The sequence below is a fragment of the Populus nigra genome, chromosome 13 (assembly GCF_951802175.1).
Source record: "Populus nigra chromosome 13, ddPopNigr1.1, whole genome shotgun sequence".
NCBI classification, from domain to species: domain Eukaryota; kingdom Viridiplantae; phylum Streptophyta; class Magnoliopsida; order Malpighiales; family Salicaceae; genus Populus; species Populus nigra.
The window spans coordinates 4,005,764-4,021,294 of record NC_084864.1 but is presented as its reverse complement, the minus strand read 5'-3'; the positions used below and the strand labels follow the sequence as shown (position 1 = coordinate 4,021,294).

At 29.3% G+C, this 15,531-nt stretch overlaps 2 protein-coding genes across 2 annotated transcripts; both read right to left on the bottom strand.

The window, feature by feature from the left end:
* Positions 1 to 2,837: 2,837 nt before the first annotated feature.
* Positions 2,838 to 5,467, bottom strand: LOC133671591 (acetylornithine aminotransferase, mitochondrial-like). Its single transcript, XM_062092383.1, has 3 exons — positions 5,002 to 5,467; positions 4,067 to 4,501; positions 2,838 to 3,578 (listed from the first exon to the last, which is right to left on the bottom strand). Exons 1-3 carry the CDS (start codon positions 5,389 to 5,391, stop codon positions 3,045 to 3,047), a joined length of 1,359 nt encoding a protein of 452 aa, XP_061948367.1. The 5' UTR covers positions 5,392 to 5,467; the 3' UTR covers positions 2,838 to 3,044.
* A 5,735-nt stretch (positions 5,468 to 11,202) lies between these two features.
* Positions 11,203 to 13,717, bottom strand: LOC133670575 (F-box/LRR-repeat protein 14). The gene is made up of 2 exons (XM_062091094.1): positions 13,501 to 13,717; positions 11,203 to 12,898 (listed from the first exon to the last, which is right to left on the bottom strand). The coding sequence occupies exon 2, from the start codon at positions 12,847 to 12,849 to the stop codon at positions 11,446 to 11,448; it is 1,404 nt and encodes a 467-aa protein (XP_061947078.1). The 5' UTR covers positions 12,850 to 12,898; positions 13,501 to 13,717; the 3' UTR covers positions 11,203 to 11,445.
* Positions 13,718 to 15,531: the final 1,814 nt, after the last annotated feature.

Below are 15,531 nucleotides of genomic sequence, written 5' to 3'. Positions count from 1 at the left end.
TTTGGAACTGGAATGCATATTCACTAGCCCGACTTAGGCAACTTAGTTGCATATTAGTGTAGCGGCCCACTCGTTTGATAGCGGGTTAATAATAATATTTTATAAATATAAAAAAATTTATTTTATATTTTAAAAAAGTTTTGGACCAGTTAGTAATATCAGGCCTAAAAGCTTTGGATCTAACAGTTAAGATAGATCCAAGAGCCTTGGATGATCCCAAATACTTATGTCTAACAGTCATGCCAAATCCAAAATACTCAAATCAAAATGCTTCAATCGGTGTAGAACAACTTGAATACAACATAAATTGTGTTATTTTCTTGATTTTGTTAATTATGATAGTTTATAAATTATAGATTTATAAGAAAAAACATTATTATTATAGCATGTTTGTTATTGTATTTCAAAAATATTTTGAAAAACAATAATTTTTATTTTATTTTTTCTTTGTTTTAAATAATTTTTTTATATTTTCAAATTATTTTAATGTATTAATATTAAAAATAAATTTTAAAATAAAAAAATATTATTTTAATATATTTTTAAATAAAAATACTTTTGAACAAAAACTATATTGGTAACAACCATAAAATAGAATTTCTATTGAAGGAATAATAAATTTATAAACATAAAAAATAAACTATTTTAATAGGAAGATATGATTTGAATTTTTAGATTTAAAACATTAAATTAGATTTTTGTGATGATTTGTTGTTTATAAATAACTTTTTAACCCACATTACTTAGATTTAACAAACATGTTTGGTCCAAGTTTACTTGAATAATCATAACAACAGCAACAACAGCAACAATAACAACAATAATAACCATATTAATAATAAAAAATAGAATTTTTATTGAAAGAATAACAAATTCATAAATATAATACATGAACTATTTTATTGATATAATGTGAACTTTTAGATTTAAAATGTTAAATTAGATTTTTGTGATGATTTGTTTATAATAATAAAGATATGTTTGTTTAGGTTTGACAACCATATGTGTTGCTAGACCGAAGTGAGCGAGTCTGCAGATCTGAGCATCTAGGACTTGGGTCTAGCTCTCCTAATAATAATAGAAATAATTATATTAAACTTATCTTGTTCAAGTTCTTATAGTTTTTAATCAATTCAAATTAAATTTATGGTTTTTCTTTAATAGTAATAATATTTTTTTAACAATAATAATAATAATAATAATTTTTAATTTTACTCTTTAAATTAAATATATAATTTTTTTAATAACAACAACAATAATAATAATAAAAAAAAAGCTTGGAAAACTGGTATCATCTCTTTATGCAAAAGATAATCTGTAAAAAAAAAAAAAAACCTTAAAAGAGAGGCATGAAAGAAAACCAATAAAAAATATAAATGAACCTATCCACACCCTTTAATCCAAAGAAATGACGTGGAAGAATGACAATATTACCAAACTCGAGAATAACAGTAGCATGCCTGATTAAAAAAAAACAAACAATAAAATAGAACATAAAAATGATATTACTGTGACTTAACTGTTACAATCCAGATTGGATTGTCTTTGCCCGCATAGTAATATCAATAAGAGTTTTAGTTTTCTTTTAATATATATATATGGGTTTTTTTAGGTGCTAATATTATAAATAATTTTTTTAAAATAAAAAAATTATTTTAATATATTTATAAATAAAAAATAATTATTATCCTATTTTTAAATGCTTTTTATAATTTAAATATATAAATAGATTTTAAATTGAGGATGAAAATATCCATATTCACCTTAACTATAATTTGGATTGACATCCTCCGGCAGCTATTAAGATAATATGTTTGGTAGTGTAATAATAGTTGTTTTTTAAATAATTTTTCATGTTAAAATAGATGTTAATGATGTTTTTTTATTTTTTAAAAATTATTTTTTACATTAGTACTACATCAAAACGATTTAAAATTATATTAAATTTTAAAAAAAAGAAAAAGAAAAAAACGTGATTTGCTACATTTTGTAGATGGCTAGTTGGCTTGTGAAGAGCACGAAGGAAATTAGTGCTGCAGGTGACAATCTCAGTCTGGCTGATGTCCATGTTCTGCTCTTGTTTTGGGCTTTTTCGGCTTTTTCATACCATTTTGATTCCTTAGTTGCTACAAGTAAGGTTTTAGTTTCATCCTTTGTCATAGAATCAAGGTTGTTAAAATTATAATTTTAACACAGCACGAAGAACTGCACGTAAACTCGAATGGTAAAAACAGATTATAAAATCATAAAAAAATTATAAAGAATTTTAAAATACATTAAAAAAAATTTATATTTTAAATAAAAATTCATACATAATTCAAGCACTTTAAAAATAATGCTTCAAATAAAAATTCATACATGATTCAAAATTAGAAACCATCAAATCTCTCCTTTTGTCGTGACTTGTTTTCCACAAGTCAATAAGATTTTTTTAGATAATTAAGAAAAAAAATAAAAATTAGATAAAAAATTTCAATTAAAAAAATAATAATAAAAAAAATAAATAATAATCATAAAAATAAAAACCAAAATTAATATAAAAATCAAATTATAAGGAATAAAATTAAAAAAAAATTCAAATCAAAATTGATATAATCAACTAATAACATGATAGTTTTAATTTTTTTATAACTTCTAAAAAGTATTTTTTTTGTCCAAGATAAAAGAAAAATACTTTTTTAAAAACCAAAATAAATTTATTTTTTATTGAAAAATATTTTTCGTTGCTGAACTTTTCTAATGATAAACAAACACAGAAAAATATAAAAGTAATCTTCCAATAAAACCCAAAGAACCTAGCCTAAATTCTCCAAGCTAATGGCAGACAAATCTGAGAGTAAAATAAACTAACCGAGCTCACAGCTCTGCTCAACCACATATGCATATTGTTTTAAATCATTAGTACTTTCATGTAATTCGAGGGCTACTATGCATGCCATGAGTGCAAGATATAGAGAAAACTTGGGACAGGCTGATAACAGGATTTGATAATGAATACATATATCCTGAATTTCTGATAAAATTACATGCTACCAAACCTTGCTTCAATTAGTCTTGTCAAGTGCTGGAAGACATTCAAGTATAATCTCAGCAGCACGCTCCAGTTCTTGTTCTGAGATGATCAACGGGGGCACCAGCCTGACAACATTTCCTTTTCCAGCAGTTAATATTAGAAGACTGGAATCTCGGCAGGCATCTACGAGGGGTGAAGCGGATACATCCAGCTCTATCCCAATTATAAGTCCCAAACCTCGTACTTCTCTCACATGTGAATTTCCTCCTAGTTTGTGAATTAAAAGTTCTTTGAAGTATTGACCTTTCTCAGAGACACTGGCCAAGAAACCTGGCTTTGATATTTTATCTAAAACAGCAATGGCAGCGTTACAGACAAGAGGTCCACCAGCAAAAGTGCTCCCGTGGTCTCCATATTTTATGGCAGCTGCAACTTTTTCACTCACCAATGCAGCTCCTATAGGTAGACCTCCTGCGAGAGGCTTGGCAAGTGTCATTATATCTGGGACCACACCATATGCCTCGTGTGCCCAAAGATAACCAGTTCGGCCTAAGCCACATTGGACCTGAGAACAGAATGTTTCAAAAAATACTTCTCAGTTGAACTGTGATCATTGTAGCATACATCAGAACACCTTCCAGTGCTAAACATGATATGAAGTAATTACACAACAAAACTATTGCAATTAGGAATGAAGAATAGTATCCCATTTTCTGCCCTTTCCCTTTTAAAAGGTTGCCTGACCCTGACCCTGACCCTGAATCTGAAAAATGTTATCTTCCAAATAAAAAGAGAAGGAATTTTCATTGAAATTGCACTTTTGGAGCTATGGTGCTCTATCCAGGGTGATGCTAATTTGTGAAGAGACTAAAAACATGTCTACAACTTGCTATTCGGATACTTTTCTATGATTAGAAAAAAACATTTTTGGTTCAGGTGGTGTGTCATGGGTGGAAATGAGGGAGAGAATAACATGCATTTAAGAGGTACCTATAACCTTAGAATCCACAATTTATATGAGAAAACACGATTTCAAAATGAAAAGCAGTTCACCTCGTCAAAAACCAGGAGAGACCCAGCATCATCACAAGCACTACGTAAGGACTGTAAGAATTCCTTTGTTGCACTATAAATACCACCTTCACCCTGTATAGGTTCTACAAATACAGCAGCAATCCTGCCAGACTTAATCAGTTCTGTTGCAGCCTGTACGTCACCATATTCCAGGAAATTAACTCCAGGCATGACAGGCTCAAAAGGAAATCGATACTGCTCCTTGCTTGTCAATGCCAGAGCCCCCATTGTCCTCCCATGGAAGCTATTACTAAATGAAATAAACTCTGTCACTTGCTGCTTCTCATCAGGATTTGTAAATCGTTGATACTTCCGTGCAAACTTTATAGCAGCTTCATTTGCTTCCGTACCAGAGTTCGTGAAAAATACACGATCGGCAAATGAACAAGCCACAAGACGTCTAGCAAGCTCTACCTACAAGAGATGCATGCTTTCATTTTAACGAACTTGCTCTAAAATTACGAGAGAAATAAAACTATGAAGGAAAAACTTACCATATACCAGCATCAAAATCACCATATACATGTTCCCAGTTCATATCAATCACAAAGCAGACAAAATCATAATATTCTTGCAATTCACTTCATTATTATATGCAAAATTGGTCTATTAAAACTTGCAAAATGAACAGATAATAATTCCCCTGTCCATGGCATTTCACAGTTAATTCTTTTTCCTATAGCCAGTCTAAATAATAATAATAATAATTTCAAATCGAAAAATCTAAAAATTCACGTTTCAGATTGTAAACAAATGAAGACAACACAAAAATATATGAATTAAATAAAAAAAATTTCTAATACAATCAAAATTAAATTAATATGTGAATAAACCCTCATTATATATATATATATATATATATATATATATATATATATATATATATATAAAATGACAGTAAAAAAACCCATTACCTGAGGAACTGAATAGAAAACATTGCTGACATGAGTGAGCAAATTAGCTTGCTCAACAACAGCTTTGACCCAATCAGGATCCCCATGACCAAGAGCATTAACAGCAATACCAGAAGTACAATCCAAGTACTCTCGCCCTTCGGGATCATACAATTTACAACCTTTTCCACTCGAAATCACAACTGGGTTTCTTGCATATGTCCCAACTAACACCTTCCCTTCCATCTCCATAACCTCTCGACTTTTCAAATGGGTTTTGGGTTTCACTGATTCCGGTGCATGCACGTCCAGGTTAAGGCATGCTCGTAAGAAAAAAGAACGGCGATGATTGAGATTTGGAGAAAAGGGGAACGAGATCGGACTGTTGAGGAAGTGCTGGAGAGAACCCATTTTTTTCCTCTTTGGTTCTGCTTAATTTGAATCAAATTAACTGCTTATAGGGTTTAAATAGGAGGGTTTTGAATTATTTTTTTTATTATTTTTTTTAGTTTAATGTGGCTACTGTCGGTGTGAGTTTATGTATATTTTAATTAATTTTATATATTTTAAAATTAATAATTATATAACCTTTAATAATCATTATATAAAAAACTAAAATGTTCAAATCTTAAAAAAACAAAAAAAACCTCTTACTACTAGTTAATTATCTAAATGATTTATTCTCTTGTATTTTTAGAGGTGGTGGTGGTGGAATGATTTGATTTGATTTCTGCGTGATAACTGTGGGAGAAAAATGAAATGATGGAGTATAGAATTTTTATTTATTTATTGAGATTTGAGGGGAGGGTGTTTTTTTTATATATATAAAGGGAGGCTAGGGTTTAAGGTTCTGTTCTTGAGAAGAAGTTGATGATGGAGTTTAACTACAGTACAGCTTAGTACCTATAAGGTATCTAAATTAATTAATTAGTCCCTTTATTATATAAATTTATTAAATGACCCCTTGATTATGCTCAATTAGTAGTTTATTTCTTTTCAAATATGCCCTTATTTCCTAATCGAGTCTCCCTAATCCCTATCTTGCATGCTTCTGTTTTCTTCATTCTACTTTGAAAGAAAGAAAAGGACAACACAAATTAAAATTAGAAAATAGCAAAAAAAATGACAAAATGGGTGAATTATATACAATTTTTTGGTTAATTTTACATTTGTTTTTAATTTATAAATTATAAGAAAATTGGAACACGTTTCTCCTCTGACCCAAACATTGAATATGTTGTAGTTGAGCCGTTTGACCGGGAAAAAAACTCTCACAAGATAGAATTCTTGTTCTTGAAATCCTAGCTAGCTGATGGCAACGAAGGAAAAAAAAAAACAGAAACTTTAGATACACGTTCCTTCTGTTCTTCAAAGAATGTGCTTGAACGATTGAATTGTATTATAAAATAATTTTAAATTTTTATTGTAAAATAAATTTTTAATAATTTTATATCATTTTAATATACTAATATCAAAAATAAATTTTAAAAAATATAAAAATATTACTTTAATATATTTTTTAACATTGTAGATAGCTGTCGGTGCGGAGCTTCTGCATCCTATATTGACAATGAAATAACTACTTGTTATTTATTGATAATCAATTAAAATAATATTTGAGAGTGTAGTAGCTGTTATAGTTTAAAATATTTTTTACTCAAAAATATATTAAAATAATATATTTTGTTATTTTTTAAAAATTAATTTTGATATTAATATATTAAAATAATCTAAAAACATAAAAAAGTAAATTCTTATATCTGTTTTTTAATTAAAAAATACATCTTCAAAGTACAAGCAAAAACTTATAGAAAAATGATGGTGTATTTTATTTTATAGAAAACATTCAGCAATAGTAAGAAAAAAAACAAAAAAATATTGAATTATTTATATTTTTATTATTGATTTCAATTTAATAAATAAAAGCTCTTATTGCTTTAAAATAATAAAATTGCAACTAAAAAACCTCTTTCTTTGCCAAACATGAAAATGTAGCCACCTCCTTAATTTAGAGGGTGTTTGAAAGTGTGGTAACAATTAATTTTTAAAGTATATTTTTACTCGAAAATACATTAAAATATATTTTTTATTTTTAAATTTATTTTTGACATCAACACATTAAAAAAATTCAAAAACACTAAAAAATTAATTTGAACAAAAAACATTTCAAGTTTTTATGAAAAGTAGGCTGAATCGCAATCTCAAACGGGTACTTAGACCTTGATTGTTTGTTAGAAAATAGTTTTTTTAAAAAAATATTTTTCGTAGAAAGTGAATTTCTGAAAATTGAATTATTTTCTGATGTTTAGTAGTGTAATAAAAAATGAGTTAGAAAAAACTTTAAATTTTTGAATAAGTCATGAAAAATAAGCTAAAAAATAACTTTTTAATTTTTTAATTTTTTTTATGTTTATTGAAAGAATGAGGACCAAAACTTATAGATAAAAAAAAGTTTGAGAAAGAAATTAAAAAATATATATAATTTTATAAATTATTTTAAATAAAATAATAAATAACAATTAAAATAATAAAAACCAAATCTGATAGATAAAAAAGTTCAAAAATAATGAAATTAAAAAAATATAATTTATAAATTATTTTATATAAAAATAAATAGCAATAAAAAAATTAGAACAAAATATAATAGATAAAAAATTTTAATTAAGAAAAAAAATAAAAATAAAAAGAATGATGACTAAAGTTTATATAAAAATCAAATTTTAAAAAAATAAAAATTAAATAAAAATTAAAATAAAATATATAGTAATAAAAAGATGATTAACAAATAATAAAATATTTATGTTATATTATAAAAGAAATTAATTGAAAGAAATGAATGGTAGGAAAAGAAGATTAAGAGTGAAGTTGTACAGAAGAAATAAATTAGATTTGATTGATTGATTTTTTTAAGTGAATAGTAAATCTTGATTGTTTATGTTATATTATATACCAGGAGAGATTCATTTTACCGTTTAAATTTAAAAATTGGGTTGATTTGGAATGTAAATTATAATTTTTTTTAAATAAAGATAATATAAAAAAATAACTAAATTATAGTATTCTAAAGTAATTTTACCTTATTAATATTTATAATATTAAACGAAGATAAATATAATGAAAATAATGCGGTTGATTGTGGTTCACACACACACACACTAATTAACAAGTTCCTCGGATCAGAAGAGATTAGCGATGAGGCTTCCTTGGTAACGTTTGGCTCTCGACTTTGAGTGAGATTCTCTCCTTCCTTTCTTCAGCACCATAACGTCCATCTTTGAAGTTTGATTCTTCGTTCAACGAGGTCTCTGTAGCTACAGGAGGACTTGAAAAGGACGTCTGTGTGTTGTCTGCGTTGTTCTATTAATATCATCAGACAGACAAAACAATATTCAATTAGCCATTGATGATGGAGAAAAACAGGACAAAAACAGAGTAAAAACAGGGGACTAAACTAGATCAGTGGGTGGTTTGAAACTTGTAAATAACCAGTGCTTCAAACCCTCCTCAATTGACCAGCAGGCAAGTTGTTTTGAGGTAAGATTACGCCTTGACTTTGATAATTTGGAGACTCTAAGAGACTATCAAAGCGAGGTTGAAAGAGAAAGCCAGGCTTGCCTTCAAAAGGAATGCTGCTGTAGCTTCCTTTGCCACATTATCTAAGCCACTCTAACTTTGAGGCATAAAAGAGTGTTGATCGTATGAGGACTCGAAACTCCATTGACATTCCTCGGCCTTCACCTCCAGAGGATCCAAGTCAGGGAAATTACAATACCCATTGGCAAGATTCAAAACCAAAAGCCAAGTAGCAAAATGCACGTACATTTAGGGACCTAAATTGATTGAATGAGAGGTCAAATTAAATTAAATTAAAAGTTTAATAGTTAATTGGGAATCAAATTACATAATCTGAAAACCAAGAACCAATATATAAAAGGCGCATAAATCAGAGGATTCCAATAGACATTGTTAGAGATGTGATTGCATGAAAGTTCACAAAAAAAACCTAATTGAAACCCTTTTTTTAGGAATTTAAAATAGGTGACATGTTGTTTGAGCTTCAATGAAAGGAAAGGATAACATGTCATTCGACCATTGTTTTTCTTCTTCTTTAACCAAAAAGGTTGATAAAAAAGCCACCTTTAGGTGAATGAATGTGGTGTCTCTAACCACCCCATAAGCTCTAATTGACACCAAACATCTATGAAACACTTTTTCTATAAGGATCAGCCATCCTCATACAACATTTATACATTATTTGTCTCAAAGGACTCGACAACATCTTGTCTCTAGTCATTCTCTCATGCCTTGACAGATTCAAGCTGTTTGAAAGTCAATTTTTCAATAAATAAATATGGAGTTCTAAACCTAAAAATAAAGCGTGGTCTATTCCCAATGATAGATCTGCATCTCCTCTGAATGTTTCAGGTCATTTGATGGCACGTTTACATTCCAATCTTCACGATTAATTTATCAAAGTACCCTACTGGTTAGCCTGGACTAAAAAAAAGGGTCACCTATAAAAGAACCAACTTTGAGGTTGTTTTCTCATGGTAAGGTTCATTGCACAAAGACAAAAGAAAACCATGCACCATAACTTACAAGGAAGGTTATAGAAGATACAGATGAAGGTAGAATCTTCCATAACAACCTATCTTTGAAAAACCATCATAGAAATTTTAGGTGGTTTTATAACTTCTTGGTTTTGTTTCAGCTTATAAAAGGAGTGACTTTTCAAAAAAAAAAAAAAGGAATCAAGAAGGGAAAAAATTCCAGAGAAGAAAAAAAGAAAAAGAAGTAAGAAAAAGTGAAAGGAAATAAGAGTAAAGAAGAAGAGCAGAGGAACAAAGGTTGATAAGAGATAGAAATAAGAAGAAAATGAGAAATAACATCTAGAAGAGAAGGCTGCGTTTTGACCGGAAAATATACCATTTATCCTTTATAAGATGATATAGATCAATGAGCACACCCTCTTTCATTTCTTTTAAGTCTTTACTTGAATGCTCAAAGTTCATCCACCATTATTAGTTAGTTTGATGAATGATGTGTGTGTTTTGATGTGTTTAATCATGTTTTGAAGTAATATGCATGTTTTGATGAATATATGCTCAATGTAGTAATGAATGCATTGCTTGTGATTTCAAGATATGATAGACTATTAATGTAAAGTTAATAGTTTGTTTAAATAACAACCAAGTCACTTTTGATGATTGGGTTAGTCATTGAAACGTGGTTAGATTGAAAATATGTGTTGATAAACATGATTTGTCAAAGTTATAGCCATTGATTGTTATAGATTGAATGGTGTGTTTACTCAAGCGATATTCATGATACTTTTGAATTAAAACAAGTGTTAAAATTAATGTAACAGTGTAATGTGTCAAGAAATCCATTTTAAAGTTTTGTGGTATTTATTAGTTTAACTATTGCATTATATGTTTTATTTGTTTTCTTGAGGTCTTAGTAGTTCAAGCAAATAAGTTTGAGTATGCTTGAGCTAAAATTGTTGAGTTTAGGCTATTTGTTTTGAGAGTTTTGGCTATTTTCTAGGTTTAAGAGATTTTCTAAGTTTCTATTTTCTCCTTCCAATTAATTGATTTGAGTACTGGTTTAGAACAATTGATATTTAATTTTTTTGAAGACCTAGGTTTTTTTTTAAAAAAGTTACCAGATCGATTCTTGGAATATTTAGCATATTATTCTCTTTGAATAAGTTTTTAAACTTTTATTTTACATAGTCTAGCTTTCTATATGTGTGATTTGATGCAACTTGATCTTTAGATTAGATTTGCTTTATGAGTTTTTATAATGTTATTTGTGTTTTTAAAAATGTTCAACCAAAAACCACCATTTAATCTTTAAAAATTCTATTTTGATCTTTAAAAATTCTATTTTAATCGTGAGTTGTGTTTATGGGTCTTGGCTGTGTTTATGGGTCTTGGCTAGGTTGGGAAGCCTAGTCCACATGATGGAGATGAACCTTTAAGGCTTAAGATCTTGTTTGGTAAAGTCAAAATTTATCAAAGAAAAAAATATATTTTTGAGTTTTTTTTTTTTTTTTTTTAAAGCACATAGGAGTTTTAATCAGGCATTTCATTAGTTTAGGAATTCTCAGGTGACCAGTTCCGCAAACATGTTCTATCAATTCAAAACGTAAATCCTTACAAGAATGTTTCTAAAACTTTCGAGTGATAAAAATGGCAAAATTGAAGTTTCAAAATGCTATTTCATAATAAATCCACAATGACCATGGTATTATTTAACAAATTTATGGTTAATTACAGCATTACATATTTTGCAATCACAGCCAAATAATCTGACTGCTATAAGTAACAATCATACAACAAGCAACGGATCCAGAAGACAGGATTTTGATCAAATCGCAAATAATGATCACTTACTTACAGAAATCCATTGAAGACTGCACAAATTAAATTCGTAGACGCCCTTTTTTAGTCCAATACAAGTTCAATACATCCATGATAAGTCTTGCCGGAATGACACGGATCTTGCAGCTCCTTGAACGCCCCTTTCAGAAATTTGAGGGCAATCTTCAACAGCTAAGAAATCCAATTTGTCTGTTCCAGCAAGAGGGTACAATCCATCATCAGTAACCCCTAAACATTTTTTTAATCGTAAAATGCACAGACGAGGAAACTGCCCCACAAGCTGTAGCCCCTCGTCACTGATTTCTTGGCATCTGACAAGCTCTAAGGTTTCAAGATAGTGAGCTGAACAAAGAGCTTCCATACCATCGTCATTGAAGGAATACACATGGTCAAGAGCAAGTTCCCGAATTGGGCACATCTGAATCAAATTAAGGATTCCGTTTTGTGTAAATGAAGAAAAGGAAGGAAATTCCCCATCAGAAAAAGATATCCGGACAGATTCAAGCATTGAACAGTTCTGAGCTAGGGCTTTAAGACTCTCATCTGTTAATCTCAGCGGATTGTTCATCAGAAGTGGCAGAGAGAAATCAGAAGGAACTCGGAGTGAAATTGAGCGAAGGTTACTTGATTTTTTAGCTAAGCCTATGATGTCACAATCTCTGACTCCAACACACATGTCCAAATGAATCTTCTCCAGGTTCTTGCACTTCCCCAACATACAAGCAAGCCCTCTCCCAGGACTGATGATACAATTCACCAGGCTAAGCTCCAGCATGGACTCACACGGGATCCACTGTTTTTGCCATCGATCAACAGCTAGCCTATCATAAACCTTCATATATCTGTAATTAGCATCCACCTCAAACTGCAACCTTTTTAGTTTTCGCCAGCTAGATCCTAGCTTAATCAAATCACCCTCACCAAGTGCTCTGCAATTCTTAATTGAAAGGTCTTCCAGTGTTTCAAGCTTTCCAATGTATTCAAGCCATTCAACGCTGGTAACATTAAGACATCGAATAAGGTGAAGAATTGTAAGATTCTTGCAGCCCACAACAAGAGATAAAATGCCACAACCAGTGATTCTTGGAGTGAAATTCAACTTCAAGGCAGAAAGCTTGGAACAAGAAGCCAAGTGCCGAAGACCTACATCAGTTATGAATGTACAGTAGCTCAGTGTCAGATCAGTCAGAGAAGGACAATTATTGGCAAGAATGACAAGCCCTTGGTCATCTAATTGCTTTCCCAACTTAGACATCCAACCAGCATATGTTATTTCTACTTTTGCCAAGTTAGGAAACCTATTGCAGAGCGATGTCAGGGCTTGATTTGCAGGGTCTAGTCCACAACCAACCCTCATAGATTGTCTTTGTTCATTATCCAGTTCGTAGATACGTTTACATGCTAGTGAAGCAGAGTTCTTATCCACAGTTTTCTTAACCCTGCTCAAGATATCCCACACCAATTGGTCTGGCAAATCGTCCATCGAAACTAGTTTTTTCTTCTTCCGTCAAAAAATGAACATTAGCAACAACCTGAAATTTATAACAGAACCAGCATGAAACGTTAATATATAGTAGAGGAAGATTCAAACGAAAATCATTGTGTGCTATTTGCATGAATGTTTGGAAAAATCCACGTACAAGCTCTCATAAGCCACAACACACGGACAAACTCACATCATGAATCCAAAATTGAATAATTGAAGCTAAGAAGCAGCATTGGAGGGGGAAAAAATGATAGAAGCAACCACAAAGGGAAAAAAAGGTTACTTTGACATTGATTTGTTTGCACCAAACGAAAGAACCTATTGATAAAATAATCCAAAATTTTAATATTTCGTGAAACAAAGAAAGAAAAACTTACCCAAACCCAGATGATATCTATCCTCTAAGACTATAAATCCAATCATTTCAGAACATTATTAACCCAAAAAAAATCCAACCCACAAACAAACACATAAAACCCAGATGCAGAATCCCCTGAAATAATTGATAGAGAAAAACGAGAGAATATCTAGTCAAACCAAGTGAAATTCATTAAAAAAGATTTGATTGAAAATTGGAATAAAAAGCACATGTTATACATGAATGCTATAATTATGTAGTGGTGACCACAAAGAATGAAACTTTATTACCTCACAAGGGGAAGACTGTGGAGAGATTTTGATGATGACGGTAAATTTTTCTTAGATAATCTGCGGGTGCTTGTTGGAGCAGTTGTTTCATCTGCATCTGTACGATTCAAGTTTTCTTGTATTTTTGTTTTATTTTGTTCTTTTCTTTATAGAGAAGTATCCATGTCTTTATTACTCCAATCATGATTTTCATAACATTGTCTTGCCGTAAGGATATTTGCCGTCCTCGTTGGATCTGACTTAAAACATTACCTTTCATTATTGAATTGGTGGATTAACGTAAAATATTTTTTTATTAAAATAATATTATTTTACTTTTTATTTTTTTATTAGATTTAATTATGTCAAATAAGTTATTGATTAAATTGTTAAATCAACTGAATTTAAAAGCAAAGATGTTCTTTTACTAAATTATCCATTTAGTTATTTATCTCTTTATTATTATTTTGATTTTTTCATTAAATATTTGTTCTATTCTTTTTGTTTTCAATATGATTTATGAATAGATTCATTCAGAAGATATTATAATAAAAGAAAAAAAATAACATAGTAAAACTCAAATATATTTTGATTTTTTTATTAGTATTATATAAAAAGAGTATTATAAATTAAGGAAAAGGACAATATGGTTTGTAATTTCTGCTTTAGCAAGGGTATTATAAATTAAGGACAAATATGGTTGATTTAATTATACATTACAAAAAAAAAAACTAAGTCTCATAGTGAAGTTATTATGAGACAAATTATTGTGAATTATAATAATAATTCATGGTAATATGATTTTTTTTTTAAAAAAATTGATCCTTTAATTTTTTTTTTTTGCTTTGACATTGCAATATTTTAGTTTTGGACTTCACTAGTTGTTTTAACCACCTATGAATATAGAATTGAAGGTGTCGATGAAATTTTCCTTCCTCATCTTCAATCTATTTTTTAGATAATATTTAGGTTTGAAATAACCATCATTCAACTCTTTTCATGAAATAAAATTCATAGACGCCAATAACAACTAATTTGGTGGCTGAAATATGCAAAAATAACAATTTTCTCTCTCCCTAAAACCTATCTCTCCTTAAAAAACCAGGAACTTAAAAATAATAAAATTGAAGTTGTGTATCAAAATTAGATTTATAAAAATATAAGGGACTGAAAAGGTCTAATTTTATAAATTGAGGGATTAAAGTGTATTTTTTACGTCAATTTTAAACAAACCACTCATTTTCAGCGCTTTTATTATGTTGGTCCTCTCTTTCTTTCAATTTTGTCCATAATCGATAAATTTGAAGCAGCAGGGTGCTAACCTTGCAATTAAAGAACATTTTAAAAAAAAAAATAAGGGATCAAAGCAAAAAAAATACAAATAACACAATGTATTGTAAGTGTGTGAACAATATTTTTTAATATTCAAACATACCCTTCCACTTCAGTTTTTTTTTTTTACTTATTAATAGGTGTTCATGTTGATTAGGTGGCTCTAGAAATCAGATCATATATCTCGTTTAGGAAATTCGACAATTTTTTTTTTGAGAAAGGGGGGAATTGGATAACTATAGTTGGGTGTCTCTATTTTTGTTTTGTTTTGTTTGTGTTTTTATGAAGATTCATCTAGCTTTTGTTTAAATTTTATTATGTTTAATGTTTCTTTTGCCCAACTTAACATATTAATTCGGGAGGATATAATATTTTTAAGGAGAATGAGGATTTAGTTTAAATTAAATTTTAAAGATTTAATTAATGTTTGTTTCTTTCTAATACAAATTATAGAAGTGGTGTGATTACGCTATTTATTTAAGTCAATTAACTGCTTTTAATCAAACCCACAAAGATGAGATGACGGTTTAAAATAGTCCAAAGGGGAAGAGTAAATGAAAGCCATTTTCATGTATAAAATTACAATTATGTAAAGATGAACTGTGGTTTTAAGCTATTATTATTATTATTATTATTTATATAAAAAACTAAAACATTCGAGGTTTCTTAAAGGTATTTCACTTATGATATGAACTAAAAAGATCAGAGAATAAAAAATAA

Coding starts and splice junctions, on each gene's coding strand:
- LOC133670575 (XM_062091094.1), bottom strand. CDS start 12,849: ATGGACGATTTGCCAGACCAATTGGTGTGGGATATCTTGAGCAGGGTT.
- LOC133671591 (XM_062092383.1), bottom strand. CDS start 5,391: ATGGGTTCTCTCCAGCACTTCCTCAACAGTCCGATCTCGTTCCCCTTT. Junction 4,502..5,001: donor TTTTCTATTCAGTTCCTCAG/GTAATGGGTTTT, acceptor CATCTCTTGTAG/GTAGAGCTTGCTAGACGTCT. Junction 3,579..4,066: donor CTCTCCTGGTTTTTGACGAG/GTGAACTGCTTT, acceptor TTCTGTTCTCAG/GTCCAATGTGGCTTAGGCCG.